We start from the raw sequence: 16,009 nt of genomic DNA, 5'->3' as shown, positions 1-16,009 counted from the left end.
AAAAGAATTGGTTCAAAAAAGAAGTGGCCTATGTATACTTTAATTTATATATAGATATTTTTTATTTAATAAAAATAATTTTAATACTCTATTATATACTGTTATAGTTTCATATTTGCAAGTAAGGCATGGGGTAAGGTGGCCATATGGATATTCAAATATTGTGGCTAACTACATGTGCGCATAGCATATCCATTAAGTTGTTAAGCATGTAATTTCCCTATCCATCATGTACAAATTTTTCCAAATGTCAACTAGATTCATTACCTATTATCCTCTATATACCTAACTCATAACAATAGAATTGTAAAGCTTTTTGATCCTATCTAGCTAGTTAAAAATCAATTCCAGACAAAAGTTTGTGTGCGTTCCGCCCTTACTATACTCGCGGATCCTAATCCGAGCCACGACCCGCTAAATATAACCAGCTTGGTTTAAATTGACTATCTTTATGTCTGTGTATGCATCAAGTGTTCCTGAAATGAATGCAGTCTTAAACCCTAGAAATAGCACCGTCTTGTAGAGCCGGAGGATCGCCGGAATAGCCGGTGCTGTCCCTTCCGCCACCCACAGATTAAACCCTGTTTCGTTGTATGCTATTGCCCTTCATCCAAAGAAATTAAGAATGGTTAGTGCTAAATCAAATACTGACATGTCAATAAAACCACGTCATTTTGGACTAAACAATTTATTCTAAACAACGTGATTTTATTGCCACATCATATTTGATTTTGACACGCCATTTTTGAATTTTTACCACCATGGAATTTTTCCTTTTTACATCGTCTATACAATAATTTGGAGTCCACATTCCACTAATTCATTTTTCCATTTTTCTTCACAAAGTCAAACAATTTTATAAAACCTGCACCGAGTCAAGATGGACTATAAAACAAGTATCATATCATTATTTTCACATAAAATGTTTAAAACTTCCCTTTAATTTTGTAGAGATCTAAAAATCTTATCATGGTCTTTTGCTTCAATTATGTTTTAGTTTTCCAAGAAATGCAATTATATAAATTTGCTAGTGTCAAAAAGTTACCCAAATTGGACATCGGATCGAGCATAGTAAGGGAGATTGGAAAGGGATGTTTCGTCGATATCAAACACCCAAAGATCTTTGCCGTCGCCGGCGCCTTGGATGCTCTTTGCGTATTCGACGGCGGCTTCCGCCACGACCTCGATGTCGCGGCGGTACTGGCGGCATAGCATGTAGTTGCCGACGTAGTCCTCGCACGACTGAGGCACCACCTTCCAGCTCCGGAGGTTGTTGGTCTCCACCGCCAGCCGCCAGCTCAGGCAGTCCAAGCCCTCGACGCGGCGGCCTCCGCTGCCGAATCGCGGCCGGAGAAGCCGGATTTGGGAGGGTTCGGCTGCCTGAGATGTTGTTAGTAAGGTTAATGCAATGTATAGAAACCCTATGATGAGTTCCATTTTCTTTTTTTGAGTTGTGTTTGAAATTGAGTGAGTGAATGATGATTGTTTTAGTAGTAGTTACATTTTTATAGTGTTGAAGGCTTAGTGTATGATGAGATTCATTGAGTTTGGCTAAAGTTTGATTTCACATTATTTATTTATATAAATATTGATTCATAATATTTGTGTGTGTCTGATACAGACCAAACATGAGAACTCATCCCAAAATACTAGCATATTAGGAGAGAGAGTTCATTTAGTCTATATACCCCACATCAGTTGTTCTCACAACCGATATGAGAATTGAATCCGTAACATTCGACCCTCCTTTAAGGGCCAACGTCCTCGTTGGTCATGGCTGGTTCTTTGCCAGGCCACCACTCCGTGGGCCACCACTTCAAGTTCTCGTTGATCATGGCCACGTTGGTCACGGCGGATTCTTTGCCTGGCCACCACTCCGTGGGTCACCACTCCGAGCGATCCCAAACGCGGCGTTAGAGATAGTTTCTTGATGCACAATTAATTGAGCCAAATAAGTAATTTCATAGATAGCGTAATTGATGACAGAGTGGCTCTATTTATACTAAAGACCCTAGGGTTGGTTCGACCTAACCTATACATTCGGGAAAGAACCAACTAAGAAAACCCGAACGGGGCTTATAATTCGCCCTACTCAATTACAAATAGAATAATAATAATAATCCCAAAAATAAAGTAACCAAAACATAAATTAAGAAAATACTACTAAACGAACTAGTCGCTGCTAAGTGACTTAGTTCGCGAACTTCTGCGGCGGCTTGATTCGATCCCGCGGCCTCAACGTTCTCGTCGCTGTTGCTGCCTTCTTCTTCTGTTGCTGCGGTGAGGGTGCTTCAGGGGCAGCCGCCCGCTCCTAGTCCTCGGATGGATCGATGTTGCTGTCGCGAGGGCCACTCGTATCAGTGTCTCACTTATGAAGGAACTTGGTCCACCATTTTTGCTACAATAAGCAACCTTTATTTTTATAATTAAATCTACAACTTTTTAGTTTAACTTTTATAAATATCTCAATAATTTCTCAGTTTATCAATTATTTAGAATTGCAAATTGAATCTCGAGAAGTCCCAACTCTCGAGTCAATTGCATGAGGGCTTCCACAACGGATGTCTAATTGTACCATGAGGGAGTAACATGCATTATTGATGCCGGTAATGAAAGGAACCTATCACACGTGATAGTTCTATGTGGTGCCCTGTTTCAATTCGTTCTTGCAAAATGACATAATGAGCAAAATTATTATAAAATCATATCCTTATAAACTCGTGAAATAAAAAATTATATACTGATATGATGTTGTAGACTACCACCTCAACCACGAAATACAGGTGGAAATTAGTAACTTAATTAATTATTTCTTACTGATTTGAAAAGATTTGGAATGCGTCATTAAAGGTAGTAGTTATTTTAATCCAAGTCTTCTGTTTGCCTTCTTTCGAAGTTTGAAAATGATACGCTCCCGATTTATATGTCTAAATAAATTAACTTCTTTTAAAATTTACTTTACTCTCATAGTCTCATTTAAGCCTCATCACTATCATTCAAAAATGAGTTAACGATACAACCTGGCATGCCTACAATTGTTATCAATCATCCAAAATAAAAAAAATATTCTAGAAAATACACGGTGAATGTCTGTAAATTGAAGTTCATATTCACACAAAATTTACAGACCAAGATAATTTCCATCATCAGTTACTAGTGAAAACAGAGTTAATCATCTCCTTCAGATTATTACATCCCACAATCTCCATCGCCTCCGGCCCTTCCTGCATCTCCGACAGCGAATTTGCTGCAAGCTTGGGGACGATACACTTCTTATATCCCAGCTTCGCCACCGTGCTTACTCGTTTCTCCAATTGCGCTACCTATGGTTGTCACCACACAATGTTAACAACAAACTTATGTTTCTGCACATGCTTGTAACCACATTTAGCTTAGACTCTCAAGAAAAAAACTAACAAATTGGACGAAACGATGAAGGGCATCTATTACCACAGGAATGAATAATTCAAACGACAATGTAATGGCCACATTTTGAAACGAGACGAGTAAATTTGACATACCATACGAAGTTCACCGCCGAGACCAACTTCTGCAATGAATGCTATGCCGCGTGGGATGGGGGATTCTAAGAAGCTGAAGAAAGATATAACAGTAGTAATTAAACATCAAAATACAAGAAGATGAAACCAAACTAGTTCATCATATGACGAAGTGGAGAATAACTAAAGTCAGCTTGTTACTAAAAACCATGCCTGCTGCAAATTGCGGCTGCTATTGCTAGATCACCTGCTGTCTCCGTCAGGCTAACTCCACTGACGACGTTAAGAAAGATGCCCTACCAAGAAAGTTGGATGTTAGAAATAGTTATTTGAGAAAATACTAAACATCAATTCAATTCATTAGAAGGGCTAAAGACCAAAGAAAAACTACTTCGGGTGCAGAAATACGAACAATCACACCTTAAAGCTGGAATTAGTATAAAGATCATTACATTCTCTTGTAGCTTTAGTCCAGCTTGCTTGATAATAACCTGCACAAAGAGTACATGGTAAGATCATTCACATGCTACTCTAAAGAAAATTCTACTGTCCACTTAGAAATTTAAGTCGATTTCTTGAAACAGATCAAACACAAGGAAGAGTTCGATTCAGAAAGCTTAATAGACCGCAACACTCACTGAAATAATCATGTCAGCCCTGCTACCTTGAACACCATTGACATGACGCACAACTGAAGAGCTGCCAGCTACACATAGTGCCTATAGGAATATAACCACATTTAATATAAATAGTCTGTATTGGCAATTTTTGTATATTTTCACAGTCCAGTTCAGTCAGTTATACAAAAACCTATCAAATCTAGATAGAAACCCAGATTAACTGTGCAACGTATAAGATTGAAAGAAACATTGCCTGAACTTCAATGAGAAATGCTCGAGACCCATCCATAATTACCGCTACAGCCAGCCCAGCTAGGTAGTCTGAATCAGAGTGCGGATCAGCTAAAAACATCTCGCTGGGATTAAAAATTCCTTGAAGGCCTGACTGTGACATTTTGAAAACTCCAAGCTGAAATAAAATCACTATTATGTTGTTAAAACCTGTTAGATAGTCACTATTTGTCAAACGATGAGTTGTGATGGAATACCTCTTCAGTGGAGCCAAACCGATTCTTCACTGATCGAAGTAGCCGATGTGATGATAATTTTTCCCCCTGGAAACATCCATTAGCAGTATAATTAAATAATGAATATTTCAATAACATTGTCCTCTAAAGAACTGTTATACTATACAGTACACTATAGACCAACCAAATTTAATTAGACTACTAAGAGGATAAGGAAGAGTTTTCAAGGTACCAACTTCCAAATATAAAACTACATCCACGATGTGCTCCAGAACACGAGGTCCAGCTATATCTCCGGTTTTTGTCACATGACCAATCTAAATTAAGAATGAAAAACAACATTACAATCCCTAGAAGTGTCTATCATAACAACATTAAAATGTTTATGCAATAAGGTTCAAAAAGTATTATAGCATTGAATCTACCAAAAGCACGGGGATGTTTGTCTTCTTAGCAAACCTTTGTAAGGCTGCAGTGCACTCTTTAACCTGTCATATGTCAAACTCAATATTACAAATAATAGTACGTGAACATTAAGTTCTGCTGATTAGCGAGCAAGATGCTAATCCATTAATAAGTATGTGGACCTGCACGTCGCCTCCAGAACTTCCTGTCACTCCATTTAAGTAGACTGTCTGAATTGAATCAATAACTAAAGCCTTTGGAGAAAGACGCTGAGCCTGTTCTAGAATATCCTGTTGAAGAATGCAGCACAAAATGAACAATAAGGAATAATGAACTAATGATATTTGAAGAATATCATGATATGATAATAATGCTGGTATTACTGGTTAATTAAACAACTTAACACCAAATAGTATGCAACATCACTAGTCATAGTTATTACAAGCATGGGTGAATGAAGCAAGTTAAATAGATTTACTTCGACATCAGTACTTGAGTGCAAAAAAAGTTCTTCAGTCCCAATAGAAAGACGGTCAGCTCTGTTCCCAATTTGCTCAACACTCTACAACCAAAAGGAGTTAGTGTTAATAATCACTGTTTCACATCCCAAAATTGTCTAGCGAGCATATCCCGAATCTCTGTAACAAAGCAAAATTCAAGGCCATGAAGGAAACAATCTGAAGGCACACCTCTTCCCCAGATACATATATAACTCGTCCAATCCGTTCTGCTATCAAAGCAGCAACCTTCCATTGTAAAAATAAAATGAGATCAAGATTGTATTGCAGTATTATTAGCTAAAGAGATTCCTTAAGTGGTGTTATCAGAGGGAACAAGCAACACCACCAACAAACACCATTTATACCTGTAACAATAGTGTACTTTTACCAACACCAGGATCTCCACCTACTAATACTAGAGAACCTGTACAGGAAAAAAAAAGTAAAAACCACAACAATGAAAACAGAAAGAAAATACGCAGCATGTGAAAAATCATCCAAAATTTTGATGATGAACCTGAGTGCTATACAAACACCCAACTTTTTCCATGCTAAATGTCTAATTATTACAAGTCAACATTAAATAATACAAGATCACATCTTTTAACTGATCTAATCAGTCAGTCAGTTATTAATCCATCACCTTGTTTTATCCAAGCTTAACCAATTTGGTAACAAGTCGCTGGATTGAAGTTGTTAACTTTTTCAACTAAGGGTTGGCTAGAAGAGCTACATTAGTGAAAATAACGCTTTGTAATTCACTGTGAATAAAAACTTGTGTGAACAGAGAATCGAAAACCTGGGACTAAACCGCCACCAAGCACCCTCTCCACTTCATCCCCAAATTCACCATGCCTGCATACAAAAAAAAGCACACACCTCTAAAAACGCTACAGACTAAGTAAACAATGTATCTTTGCTACAATCGAACAATTATATACAGCAACTATTCATCTCATCTTCACTCACAGAGGAATTCGCCAATTTGAATTGTCAACCCGGCTGTAAACATCAGTCAGCTTCACAGGCGCGGCCTCCCTCGGCACCCATGACCTTACGGCGTTATCCGACACCCGCACACCGGTCACCTTCTGGCCCGCACTCTCGGTGGTGAACCGCTTCATCGTGCCGACTTCCCCGCACTGCTTGCACGTGCCCCACCACTGCCCGTCTGAGTGCCCGCAGCTCGAGCACACATGGACGCTCCGGCTCTTCTTCTTCTTCTTAATGCCGCTGCTCCTAACACTACTGCTTCCAATCACATCCCCGTACGCTCTGCTGCCGACTTCGGCAATCGGTTTGATTTCAGCCTTCGCGCCACCGGATTCGGGCTCCTTGGCGCCGTGACGGTCGCGCTTCGTGACGAGGCGGCCGGTGGCGGGGTCGTAGACAGTCTGAACGGCGGGGGTTTGCTGAGGAGTTGAGCTGGCGGGAGGCGGAGGAGGACTGTGAAGCGCGGACCAGCCGTAGGTGGTGGGCTCATCGGCGGCGGCGGTGGTGGAGGGAAAGTGACATTGGGGAGTGGAGTGGAATTTTTGGGGGGATTGAGGTGAGTTGGGGGGTATGCAGCAGGTGATGATGGGATTAGGGTTTTGGAATGAGAGAAATCGGAGAGTTCTGTGGAGATGGAGCGATCGGAGTGAAAGCATTTCGATAGTCTGCAACAGTTAAAAGAGGAATTTACAGTAAACAATGAACTTGAATTTGGGAATTAGGGTTTATAAAGGTTATTCAGAGATTAATGCCGCGAAAATTCGAAACTCGAGTATAAAAAAATAAATAAAAATTGAACTAAAAGAAGCACTTCAAAGGTATTTTATTTTTCTGATAAAATTTTCTCTTCGAAATTGAGAACACTTTCTGAAATACACTAAAAAAAGGTTATGTATGATATGGTAAAAGTTGTGGACGTGATATATTGTTAACATTTATTATTTGATACTCCTTCAAAGTTGGACCAAATATTTTGGCACATAATTTAAGAAATTAATGTATTAAAGGTTAAAGCTAAGAGAATAAAATAAGAAAAAATATATAAAAATGAAAAAAGTAAAATATGAGAGAGGATAAAGTTTTTAAAAAAAAAACGTGTTGAGATGGAAAATATCCATCTCAAACAACAACGAGATAAATCAACTTTTTACTAGAGTATCAAATTTGTGTACCTAGACATTTTATGGACTATGCTCAAAGTGTTGAGGTGGAAAATATCCATCTCAAACTACAAGAAGATAAATCAATTTTTTACTGCCAAATTTGTGTACTGAGACATTTTATGGACTATGCTCAAAATTTGGAACATTTGACGAAGAACCAAAAGGTGGAGATATTTGTTTGAATAAGCTAATATTATAAACATTTTATAAGCATAATATACCTTATTTTCAAATATTTTGTATCAACGAGTTCTCGAGCTAAAGCTTTACAATTGCATTTTAATAGAGTACTAACATAGTAGTAGTAATATACTACTAGTATCATGCATGAATATAACTGATAGTAGTACAAAATTTTAATTTAAAAATGGGCCTTCCAAATTGATTCTACTATGAAATGCTAAAACACTGCCCCCTTCAAAAAGATGAAAGCTACTTATTTAAATTTAGAATGGGCTTTCCAATTATGCTACCCAACATGAGATTTGGGCCTTACACATCAACCTCCTACCTTTAATGCTAGGCCTATAAATTAATAATTGTAAGGTTATAGGCGCATAAATGCAAAGTACTTTATGGGCTTTCATCACTACCAAACTTTATTTTTTTTGGGATATTGGTCTCTGAAATCATGAACTTTGGTCAAATTTTAGTATTTCCCACAAACTTTGAGATTGGTCTCAAAAATCACAAACTTTATATTTTGTTTGTTATTTTCCATGGCATGTCAATCACCATAACCAACCAACTTCCGTGCATATTTTATCCTACTTGGCACTACTAAATCAACGTAATTTTCTACGTAGCATTTTATCATATTTGTCACGAACTTAAAAAGTAATATAAAATATCATAAACATTTTACGGTTGTCCACGTATAATAAGATTTTTTCGAAAATATCTTATTTGGGCTGCCATGGGAAATAACAAACAAAATGTAAAGTTTGTGATTTTGAGACCAATTTCAAAGTTTGTGGGAAATACCAAAATTTGACCAGAGTTTATGGTTTTAGGGACCAATATTATTTTTTAAAAAAATATACCGTTTTCAAATCTATCAAATTTTATGGTATAAATTATCATGTCAAAATTCTATTGATATCTAAATCATTTAAAAAAATATTTTTTCAAATGGAATTTAGAAAACATAGCCTCTCAACCTTATTTTTGTGTCTAGCATTGCATTTCATGGCAGTTTCTAGAAATAAGATTTTAAGGTTGTCAAAACATGTGAACTCTTCATCCACCATTATTATGGTGCAATTAATTGAGATAGGACCATGGTTTTATGGTTAAAAAATGTTGTGATCTTGTTGGTTTTGCTTAAAGCACGTGGCCACTTATACTTCTCTATTTCTTATGCATATTTATTGATGTGATCTTACCACAACTAATTAATGTAATTATTTATTACAAGAAATCTTAGTTATAAACTAATACTAATACTATTAAACTTTTTTTGGTGCTAAATGATGCGATTTCTTTTAACTATTAGTTGGTTTGTGGACCTTATAACTGGAATGAAAAATTATCCAAAATAAGTCATGAATTCACATTTATCTCTTCATTTAAAATAACAAAAATAAAGTAGTAGTAATTGGCTTTACGTCTTGCATTGGGTCGATTTCTCTATGGTACTTATAACTACTAAGGTAATAGCTATGAAATATTATTGAAGTATTATACTCGTAATATAAATGATTATCAATGACTATTATTGAAGTATTATACTCGTAATATAAATGATTATCAATGACTATGAAAGACATTGTTATACCATAAAACATACACCGGCACTATGTCTTTAAAAAATTTAACTACTTAATTACTATTCAAATTTTAAATGTATACACGATAAACTAGAGATGATCTATTTTCGTGATTTTATAGGCAATTAAAGTATTATACTCCTAATATAAATGATTATCAACACATATAATTAGTAATTGTTGCAAATCGTTTAATTAAAAAACTGATAATTTTCTCTTCCCATCAAGCTTCAAATTTTCAAGTTGCGTGACACATTTTTTAAACCTTTGATTTGTGGCTTAAATATGACATAAGACAAATATTTGATGGCAATGTCTGGTTAAAATAAAGCAGAAAGTCAGGCACAAATAAAAAAATACTCCTTATAAAAAACACCTAAAGCAGAATATTTAAATTTAAGTTTGCTCCCACGCAACTGTTTCTTCAACTTTATTGCTCCAGCTGCAAATTAATGAACGCCAAATCACAGAACGAATAATCCCATTTCAGAAACTGAAAAAGCAAATCCAATTCAAAACAGCGCAGCTCGAATCCCTTCAAAAACTACAGAAGCATCCGATGCAGAAGCAGATTTCTTGGTCAATCAGTAAGTTCTCTCTTTTGGCATCTTTTTAGGGATTCTTGAATTGAAGAAGAAGGGTGTTTTGGGGTTGAGATTCTCTGCTTTTTCTCAAATGGGTTTTAGATAAAGTTTTGTTCTTTAATATTTCAGATGGAAGATGAAGAAGAAGAGGGGCTTAGGTGTTGCTGGGTGTGATCTTCTTTTTGTATTTGTTGTCTGTTCTTGTCTATGTCTGAAACATACTAAGTTTGAATATTTGCTGTCTGAAAATGGCTGTGAAAGGTAAAAGGGATGGTCCCATAAGTCCTGTGCTTTTCAAATTTGGTGTTGCTTTGGCTTTTTCCCTTGGTGGTATTGTCTTTACTTTCCTCAGAAGCAAAAGAATTATGCTTCCTAAACCAAAACCAAAGCCTTCACCCCCTTCTCCAGGTTATAAATGTTTCTTTTGTTACACTTGTACTTCTTGAATTAATTTGAAAGGGGAGACTGAATTTTGTTTGAATTATATATGTCATGTATAGGTAGGGCTGATTCAGATGTTGGGGCTGATCACCCTCCTTTGAAGGTATGCTCAATATTCTTCTGTTGTTGCAATTAATTGTGTGTTTATTAGTTTCAACATGGTTTGGATTGTAATTTTGTGATGTGTGAATTAGTCAACAAGTATTCTTATTGATGTGAGCTGAATCTCATTTTCTTATTGCTTGTTGTAATTGCTGTATTAGCTAACAATTTGCATGTTTTGATTTGGCTCTTTGGTTGTGATAATTAAGCTTCCAACTTCTTTGATGTGTTATGCTGTGTAACTAATAGCAATATCATGTCAATCCCTTGTATTTGATTGAGATATGTAACTGCTTTCTAATTTAAGTACAATTATTCCTTTTAGAAGTTAAACATCACAAGAGTCTCGTCTCGGAATTCTATGAGTGACGTCTCCTCCAGCGAGGGTAGGAGCGTTGGAGACAGAGATGGCTTTCTCTTCCATGAGCTGGATCAGCTCGTAAAAGAATATGACATGGAAACGGATAATGCTTCCCGGGGAAAGAGTGGACTGTCTTTAGAACCCAACGTCGAACCAATTGAGGAAGACGAGAGAGAGCTCGTTAGCCTAAGGAGTAAGGTTCAAATTCTCGAAGAAAGGGAGAAGATCCTCGAGAATCAACTGCTCGAGTACTATGGCCTTAAAGAACAGGAAAATGCAGTCTTGGAGCTTCAAAACCGGCTAAGAGTGCACAGCATGGAGGCTAAGCTCTATAACATTAAGATCGAGTCCTTGCAGTCGGATAACAAGAAATTGCAGGCTAAAGTGGCTGATTATGATAAGGTCGTTGCAGAGCTTGAATCTGCACAAGCCAAGATAACACTGCTGAGGAAGAAGCTTAGGTTTGAAGCTAAACAGAACAGGGAGCAGATCTTGAGGCTTCAAGAAAGAGTAATGAAGCTGCAGGATCAGGACTCGAAGGCCGTTGAAGCCGATCAAGATTCGGAAACACAATCACGGGAAAGGAGCCATCGTTTGGAGGAGGAGTTAGAGGAGACGAAGAGGTATAATCAGAGCTTGAAGCTCGAAAATTTGGAGTTGGCTCAGAAAATAGAGAGCCTACAAATACTTGCTAAATCTACTTTAGATGATAAAGAGGTAAATTCTTGTTTACAATATTCTGATTTGATTTATTATCATTTTATCACTGGATTATGAAATTTCTAAATGGATTTCTTGGGATGTTTCAACTTTCAACCAGGTTCAAGCACTTAAAGAAGAGAGTCGGCTTCTAAGACGACAAAACGAAGATTTTAGGAAGGAAATCGACCAGCTCCAAGCTGACCGGTGCACAGATGCTGAGGAGCTCGTCTACCTCCGATGGATAAATGCCTGTCTGCGATATGAGCTGAGAAATTATCAGCCCGGCCAGGATGAAACCATAGCTAGGGATCTCAGCAAGACGCTAAGCCCCAAGTCTGAAGAAAAGGCGAAGAAACTCATCCTTGCATATGCAAATAGGGAAGGCACTGGATGCAAGGATCCGGACATTGAGGAATTTTATCACGATGACTGGTCGATATCCCAGAACTCGTATCTCACAGACTCCGGTGACCCCGATGATCTCCCTATCGACAACTTGCACGACAACAAAGCAAGTCACCGGAACAAAAGGAGAGTCTTCACCAAGCTGATGAAGCTGCTCCGAGGAAAAGACAACGACTATCGTGTTCAGACACCACCTTCCTTGCTTAGGCAGAGAGCTGCATCTGTGGACGACGCTCTGAGTAGAACAGACGGTGATGGTTTCACTAAGACAGCAACAACCTCATCCGGTACTTCGTCCAGACAATCTTTCTACTTGCAGAGATCCTATTCGCAAGGTCAGAAGAGTGCCACAGCAGAAAGCTCTCGAAGAATGAGTGAAGATAGTTCTCTTAGTATATTTAGAAGCTTCGACACAATAGCTGGATACGATGACTCCCCGTCTTCTGGCTCTCAGCCTGGTCAAGAAGCTCAAAGTGCTGCAAAAACTGAACTGGTGAAATATGCCAAGGCATTGAAGGATTCTCGTCCTAGACCTAGACGAAGATCAGTCACTTTTGGTTCCTTTTAATCACTTTTTTTTTATCTTTTTATTCCAACCTCATATATTACAGTGGAGAAAGGTTAAGGTCTTACTTGTAGTTGAGTGATTCACTAGTAGTTTGTAAAATGTGAAAGGTGTTTGAAAATCAATATATAGGTATTGAAGATGCATTTGTAGTATATGTGAATTTCCCTAATTCATATTCATGGTTCCATGTTGCAAGAACTCAGAATTATTTTCCCGAAACTCATATTCATTTCGTCTCCGAGGAATTTCGCTGATATTCAATAATCTATGGCTATTAAATGCTTTCTCTGTATCATTCAGAAACCGGGATCTGCCAGCCTGAAGGTCTCGACCACAATGGCCACGAATGCACACTGAGACGCTGTACGAAAAAAGGTTTGATGCTTTACAATGTATAACTGTTGATATCTTAGAACCTCAAGTTGCTTTAGTGATACATGATCTGATGCTTCTTTACTGTGATGCGAACTGCTAAGGTTTGAAACAGAACAAAACAGAGCTATTAACATAGTCTTCGATTTTCGATATACGTGTCCAGTTTCAGTACAATAATTGATGATTGAGTAGCTTACAGACTTTGCAATGAAGTTGTAAAATCTTGTAACTATTGTAAGAAGACAGACAGTATGGTATCAACCAATGAGAGAGATTCCAGAGATGATGAGACTATCGGCAAGAACTTGGTTTGCAGCTTGAGAGGGATGAACACTGTCCCAAAACACATACTCTGTCGCGTTGCTGCATGTCCCCGACTTCTGATTGCACAGAACAAACGTCGTCTCCACTGTCCCCGTCCCACAGCAGCCTTTGGTCGCCTCCACGAAGCCTAAACAAAAAACACGGAAGAGAACTCATTTGGTCTGTAAACCCCCCCCCCCCCCCCCCCCCACAGTAGTTATTTGAGAAATATACCGTATTTCTTCGGATTGGCGACAAGGTCGTAGATGGGCTTGAAGATATCAAAGATGACGATCTTCAACCCGGGCAGCTGATTCTGGAGCTGAGAAGCAGCTGCATTGATCTTCTTGTTGAACTGCTGAGCATCGGTGTTGAAGCTCGAGACGCATCCGGGTTCATGCTGCCCGAATATGGTTCTTGCCAGAGGAAGGCAGCCTGTTGGTGCGAGTGAAGTAGCTCCGATTCTTCTTGCTCCTAGTCCATACAAGCTCTGTCCCAGATCATCATGTAAAAATGTAAAACTTTTGTGATTGAAGCTGTTGAAAATGGTGAATCACTGAAACGATGAATTCACCTTGACAAAGTTGGAGAAGATGCTGATGAGGTAGGAGGAGTACTCGTCGACGGTGTAGTGTTTGTTGAGGAAAGGGTTGATGTAGTAGTTTTGCAGGAAGTCGCTGTTGCCAGCACCGATGAGGTATAGCGCGTCTTTGATGATCGATGAAGCATTTTCACTCCCGGCCACGCTTGCTAGCTTGGTTTGGTACTCCCTGAAATACTGCAGCTGCTGCGACAACGGAATCACATGCTGCAACGATAGGACAAAGTCGAACATTTACCCATATTAGCAAGCAAAAATGTTTAGTAAGTAAAGATTCGATTTTTACGCTTAGTGCAGCTGTGTTGTCGTCGTATCCGGAGCCAGCAGAGGCGAAGTTGGCTCCGAGGAGAAGATTCTTCCCTGACGCCTGAGGGCTGAGATACGCCGGCGCGTAGGTCGTGAATCCCAAATTCTCAGCTGTGAACAAGTAGACACGATTAGGGATGTCGTTAGTTCAAGAACCGCCGGTTCTAGTTTTAAAAGAATTGGAACCATAACCGACCCAAAAAATAATATGACAGCGGTTCACAGCGGTTCCAGTTCAAAATCGCCGGTTTTTTTATTCTTTTTCGTAATTTTCACAGTTTTCCACGATTTTCTTCAATCCCTAGTCTTTGGCTAAAATCGATGGTTAACTGCTGCTTGTTACGGTTCCAATTTTTTTTGAACCCGTAACATAACGGATAGATTCAATATGTCTTTCCGCTTCATGAGAAGCGGTTACAGTTTGAAAACGGAAACCACCTGTCCGATTCCAACCCGAACCGCCATTTCCGGTTTAACCATGCATCTCAATCTGAATTCAATTAAACATAATAATTCTAATTTTCACAATAAAATAAAGTAGTATGACGTTATACCAGTAATATCAGTAGCCAATTTTCCGTTGCAGAATCTTCCAGTAGGTTCCTGGTTGGAGAAATCCTGGCCGTAGGGAGGGTGGTTGGCCTTAAACACGGTTTGAACGTAGTCGTTGTTCCCCACATCAACCGTGGAATCTCCAAACGTCACGATAGCCGGAACTAACTGAGAGTTTGCATAACTGCACAATGCAGCAACAACTAATGTGTAAGCTAAAAAAGCTCCCATTTTTTTCTTCTTCTTTCAAATGTAGTCTTTCATTAGCATCGAAGTAGATGGAATTTATATGTGTTTGAGCTGAGATCGCCATTAATGAGTGGCTCAAAAGGTAGTTAGTTCTGCAGCATTGAAGGCGATGATGCAATGCAATAAATATCACCATTTCTTCTACCTTGTGAGTAGAGATGTATCTTAATTAGACAAAATTAAATAAATTGAGTTTCTTTATTTTTTTTGGTGATAGTTATCAAGCTGAAATATCTTTGCAGAGAAGTGGTTGGGACAGAAAATGCATTAGTTATGTGTTGTAATAATGTTTTGCATGTGATTGGGTTTTTTGGACAACTGCGTGTCTTTACTCTTCTTGTAGTAGTAATTTATTTTCTGCCAAACAAGTGTATTAAGTTATGGGTTGATGAATTTCTTTGATGGGTGAAAATTTGGCATGTGATGCAAGATATGGTGGTGGTGTTTTTATGGACAGTAGGACTCTCAATGCCACGTGTGGTCATGTGATGAATAGTTTTTCGGTCTTGGTTCGATTAAGGCTCAAAGTATGCATATTAAGAATTTTTTTTGTAATCTTAAGATTATTGTAGTAATAAGCACACACATATATACGAGCATCAAATTTTAAAAAGGATGGCAGTAGTTTTTTGTATAATTGATTGTAGTGTAGCTTTGTAAGTGTTTGTGTAATTTGGATTAATTCTCGATGAGGGTCAAATTAATTAGGGATTCGAATTCGATTGACTTAATCTGATTTGCCGATAATTTATTAGTGAAAATAATTGTTGGGATTAGTACGGGATATAAATGAGCATACATGTTAATAGGATATGTTAAATTTGATTTGACCTAGGAGGTATTAATTAATTGAATTTTGAGTAGGTAATTAGAGTTTTATGTACTCCTATAAGGTACTTCACACCAAGCGCATGGCAGATTAAGTAACTAAGAATATTTAATGTTATACATACAATGGCATATTCATGGAATGAAATTCGTTAGGTTAGAAGTGAAAATGTCACCGGTGAAAGAATATTGAGACGGTTATAGTTGTCGATGGA

The 16,009-nt window shown here is 38.1% G+C and overlaps 4 protein-coding genes across 7 annotated transcripts; 1 reads left to right on the top strand and 3 right to left on the bottom strand.

Moving 5' to 3' along the window:
* Positions 1-414: 414 nt before the first annotated feature.
* On the bottom strand, positions 415-1,437 carry LOC121771902 (acid phosphatase 1-like). Its single transcript, XM_042168799.1, has 2 exons — positions 1,046-1,437; positions 415-604 (listed from the first exon to the last, which is right to left on the bottom strand). Exons 1-2 carry the CDS (start codon positions 1,435-1,437, stop codon positions 415-417), a joined length of 582 nt encoding a protein of 193 aa, XP_042024733.1.
* Positions 1,438-2,972: 1,535 nt separating this feature from the next.
* On the bottom strand, positions 2,973-7,177 carry LOC121770535 (DNA repair protein RadA-like). Of its 2 annotated transcripts, none has more exons than XM_042167259.1 (15): positions 6,462-7,177; positions 6,292-6,347; positions 5,858-5,916; positions 5,682-5,738; positions 5,471-5,554; positions 5,175-5,282; positions 5,013-5,075; positions 4,824-4,904; positions 4,609-4,674; positions 4,374-4,529; positions 4,139-4,219; positions 3,953-3,991; positions 3,714-3,796; positions 3,522-3,594; positions 2,973-3,323 (listed from the first exon to the last, which is right to left on the bottom strand). In XM_042167259.1, exons 1-15 carry the CDS (start codon positions 7,139-7,141, stop codon positions 3,147-3,149), a joined length of 1,863 nt encoding a protein of 620 aa, XP_042023193.1. In that variant the 5' UTR covers positions 7,142-7,177; the 3' UTR covers positions 2,973-3,146. The 2 variants fall into 2 exon arrangements, 1 of the variants encoding a protein (XP_042023193.1); XR_006043762.1 differs by having other exon boundaries at positions 3,263-3,323; positions 3,921-3,991.
* A 2,596-nt stretch (positions 7,178-9,773) lies between these two features.
* Positions 9,774-12,732, top strand: LOC121771594 (protein CHUP1, chloroplastic-like). Of its 3 annotated transcripts, none has more exons than XM_042168420.1 (5): positions 9,774-10,004; positions 10,263-10,409; positions 10,502-10,545; positions 10,873-11,622; positions 11,726-12,732. In XM_042168420.1, exons 1-5 carry the CDS (start codon positions 9,977-9,979, stop codon positions 12,578-12,580), a joined length of 1,824 nt encoding a protein of 607 aa, XP_042024354.1. In that variant the 5' UTR covers positions 9,774-9,976; the 3' UTR covers positions 12,581-12,732. The 3 variants fall into 3 exon arrangements, with proteins under 3 accessions (XP_042024354.1, XP_042024353.1, XP_042024355.1); XM_042168419.1 differs by having other exon boundaries at positions 10,870-11,622; XM_042168421.1 differs by having other exon boundaries at positions 9,775-10,004; positions 10,131-10,409; positions 10,870-11,622.
* Positions 12,733-13,080: 348 nt separating this feature from the next.
* LOC121771595 (GDSL esterase/lipase APG-like) lies at positions 13,081-15,017 on the bottom strand. The gene is made up of 5 exons (XM_042168422.1): positions 14,720-15,017; positions 14,146-14,276; positions 13,833-14,066; positions 13,493-13,748; positions 13,081-13,406 (listed from the first exon to the last, which is right to left on the bottom strand). Exons 1-5 carry the CDS (start codon positions 14,946-14,948, stop codon positions 13,213-13,215), a joined length of 1,044 nt encoding a protein of 347 aa, XP_042024356.1. The 5' UTR covers positions 14,949-15,017; the 3' UTR covers positions 13,081-13,212.
* Positions 15,018-16,009: the final 992 nt, after the last annotated feature.

This window comes from Salvia splendens, chromosome 16 (genome assembly GCF_004379255.2).
Source record: "Salvia splendens isolate huo1 chromosome 16, SspV2, whole genome shotgun sequence".
Classification (NCBI taxonomy): Eukaryota; Viridiplantae; Streptophyta; class Magnoliopsida; order Lamiales; family Lamiaceae; genus Salvia; species Salvia splendens.
The sequence above is the reverse complement of the archived record's forward strand: the minus strand, read 5'-3'. Positions and strand labels throughout refer to the sequence as shown.